General features: G+C 47.4%; 1 protein-coding gene across 19 annotated transcripts in view; it reads right to left on the minus strand.

Moving 5' to 3' along the window:
• TRIO (trio Rho guanine nucleotide exchange factor) overlaps nt 1–2583 on the minus strand; it is a 466181-nt gene that overhangs the window by 261903 nt on the left and 201695 nt on the right. For all 19 annotated transcript variants that reach the window (XR_003095137.1, XR_003095138.1, XR_003095139.1 and 16 more), the window contains one exon: nt 1177–1689. Coding sequence is in view for 16 of the 19 variants with exons in the window: in XM_025209612.1 (XP_025065397.1) it covers nt 1177–1689 (513 nt within the window). In the remaining 3 variants the exon portion in view is untranslated. The remainder of the gene's footprint in view (nt 1–1176; nt 1690–2583) is intronic.

Consider the following 2583-nt stretch of genomic DNA (forward strand, 5'->3'; position numbering starts at 1 on the left):
GGAAAGGGCCGGCAGCCGCCACGTGTGAGCTCCCTGCCCTGTGCCCCCATCCCTCACTGTGGCTGCAGAGCCAGCCACAGAGCTGTGTTCCGACCATATGCCAGCCTCCCTCTCCCCCTCCCCTGGGCAGGCGGCTAGTGTGCAGCCTGCACATGGCACACACCACCACACTGTGCCCTGCATCGCTTTCCCACAAAGGCCCCCGCAGAAGGGCACCCTTGCCCTCAGACCCTGGCCCTGCTCCCAGCTGTGGTGTGCCGCCTGGGGCCAGCAGCACCCCCCCACTCCCTCAGCACCCAACCATCTTCCCCAGCCCTGCCCCACAGCCCCATTTACCTCCATGCTCCAGGAATGAAAGGCAAGTCTGAGCCTGAGCCCAGCCTTGGCTGCCACAGAGGCTGTGCCAGCCTGCAAGAGCTCTTTGCAAAAGCAGAGAATCCACAGATTTCACTGCTAAAAAGAGAAATCCGTGTTTTCTCTGATAAAAACAGGGAATCCATGGTTTTCTCCATTTTTTCCATGGGAAATGGAAAACCCAGATCCCTGGCAATGAGTTTGCCACCCATGCTCCATCACAATCTAAGTGCACAGAATTTTTGCAGGATTTGTCAATCTTTACATTTCTGAGGTTCTTTTTCCGACATGACATCTGTCTTATTCAGTGTTTAGCCTGGAACTCCCAACTCATGCATCAATACAGACACCTTCCCCGGCCCCCTCCCCGCACCAACCACTTCCATGTTATATCTTTCTTGTATTGAGAAGGAGATATTCAACAGGAAGCCAAGACAGTACATAGTCATTTGTATTCATCCAGATGCAGCAGCAGGACAAGTGTGCACGTTCATTTAGTGCCAGCAAAACCACTATTACAAAATAAACTTACTGCATCTCAAGTCACTCAGAATTCAAATCCCTGCCAGTTATAGTTAATCAGGAGCTCTACAACCACAAATCACCACATTTCTAATACAACAGCAACAGAGTTAAGAAAAAACAAACACCTACTATACAACAAAATATCCTTACTGGAAAGCAGTATTTAGTAGTTTTTAAAACACAAGCTCAGTCCCCTCCCAACCTTTCTCTGGCATTTCTTTTATATGAGATGAGATTAGCCTTAGCTGCTTGGAAAGAATGGTGCCTCCTTGGTGCCCCAGCTCCCCAATCCTTTACCTTTTCAGCATCCTGCTCAAACAGCCTGAGCTGAAAACATTGGTCCAATTTCACTTTCCGCACATGCCACATCTGATGCAGATGCTGTCGTGTCGAGTGCAGCCGGTCCAGCATGGTGGATACTTTGGGTAAAAGGTTTTGCAAGTCTGCATTCCCTGACCCAGAGTTCTTTTTGGGAAAACTCTCACTGCTCTGTATCCGCTGGAGCAGCTTTTGTCCTTCCACATCAAGGTCCTCAATAGGGGCCTTAATGACCTTCTTCTTTAGTTGTGAATGTTCTTCGATCATATTTCGAGCACCCTCCAAGTCCTGAGGCAATTCTTTTTTTGAGAGTATATCCTGCAGTTCCTCTAATCGTGAGAGCATGTGGGTTGCATTGCTAATGTAGTCCTCAAAGGCAACTCTGATTTCAATCCATTCCTCATGGTTATATTCCAAGCAGCCATCAAATTCTGGAGTTAGCTGAGAAGGGTCAACTACTTTGGTAAGGCCTTCCAGAGATACCATATTAGTCTGCAGCAAAAAAAGGATGCATACTGTGGTGTTATAATAACCAGTGGCATAACTGGATGTGGGCAAAGAGGGGCACCCACCCCAGGCACCATGTTAGGAAGGTCGCCAGAATCACCCCCAACTCTTGTGGAATCTGTGCCTCAGCAGCATTTTCATGCTGGGAACTTCAAAATAGATTCATGCTGCTGCCATTTTAATAGCAACACCCGAGACAGGCAGAGCAGTCCCCTGGCAGTAGCAGCTCTGCTGGGACCTGCCTCTGCTATCAGGGCATTTTTACACATGCAAGCGCCGCAACACTGGGCGCTTTGAAAAGCACCCAGCGCTGAGACATTTGCAGTTGTATAAGTGGCGAAATGTGCATCAGCGCTGAGAAAATGGCGGTGGAATGCTTTGAACTAAAACACATTGAGATGTTTTAGTTCAAAAACCCATCGCCGCCATTTTCTGTGCGCTGATGCGATTTTTGTCATTTACACAACTGTGCACGGTGCAGCGCAGTTTGCCTCAGCTTGCGTACAGAGAAGACTTGATTAATCGAGTTTGCTCTGAAGCTGTGGATCTCCGGCACGTCGTGAGACAAAAAAAGTAAGTGTATAAATGCCCTCGGATTCTGTGCCCCCTAGTCCTGTACTCAGAACCCAATTCCCCTCACCCCCACTCTCTGATCCTACTTCCCTCCAAAACCCGTGCACAGGTAGCAACTATGCTATTTATAATAAGGCTTTTGGAAAATACTTCTCACTAACATCTTATTATATGTTTAACATTTTCTGATCTTGCCTTTAAAATTATGAAGTATTAAAACTACCAAAGTAGCACAGGACTTTATTTACAAAGCATGTGTAACCAAATAAGCAGTAACTTCCTGGTTTATGGATATTTCCATTTCAG

The sequence above is a fragment of the Alligator sinensis genome, unplaced genomic scaffold (assembly GCF_000455745.1).
Source record: "Alligator sinensis unplaced genomic scaffold, ASM45574v1 scaffold420_1, whole genome shotgun sequence".
Lineage (NCBI taxonomy): Eukaryota > Metazoa > Chordata > Crocodylia > Alligatoridae > Alligator > Alligator sinensis.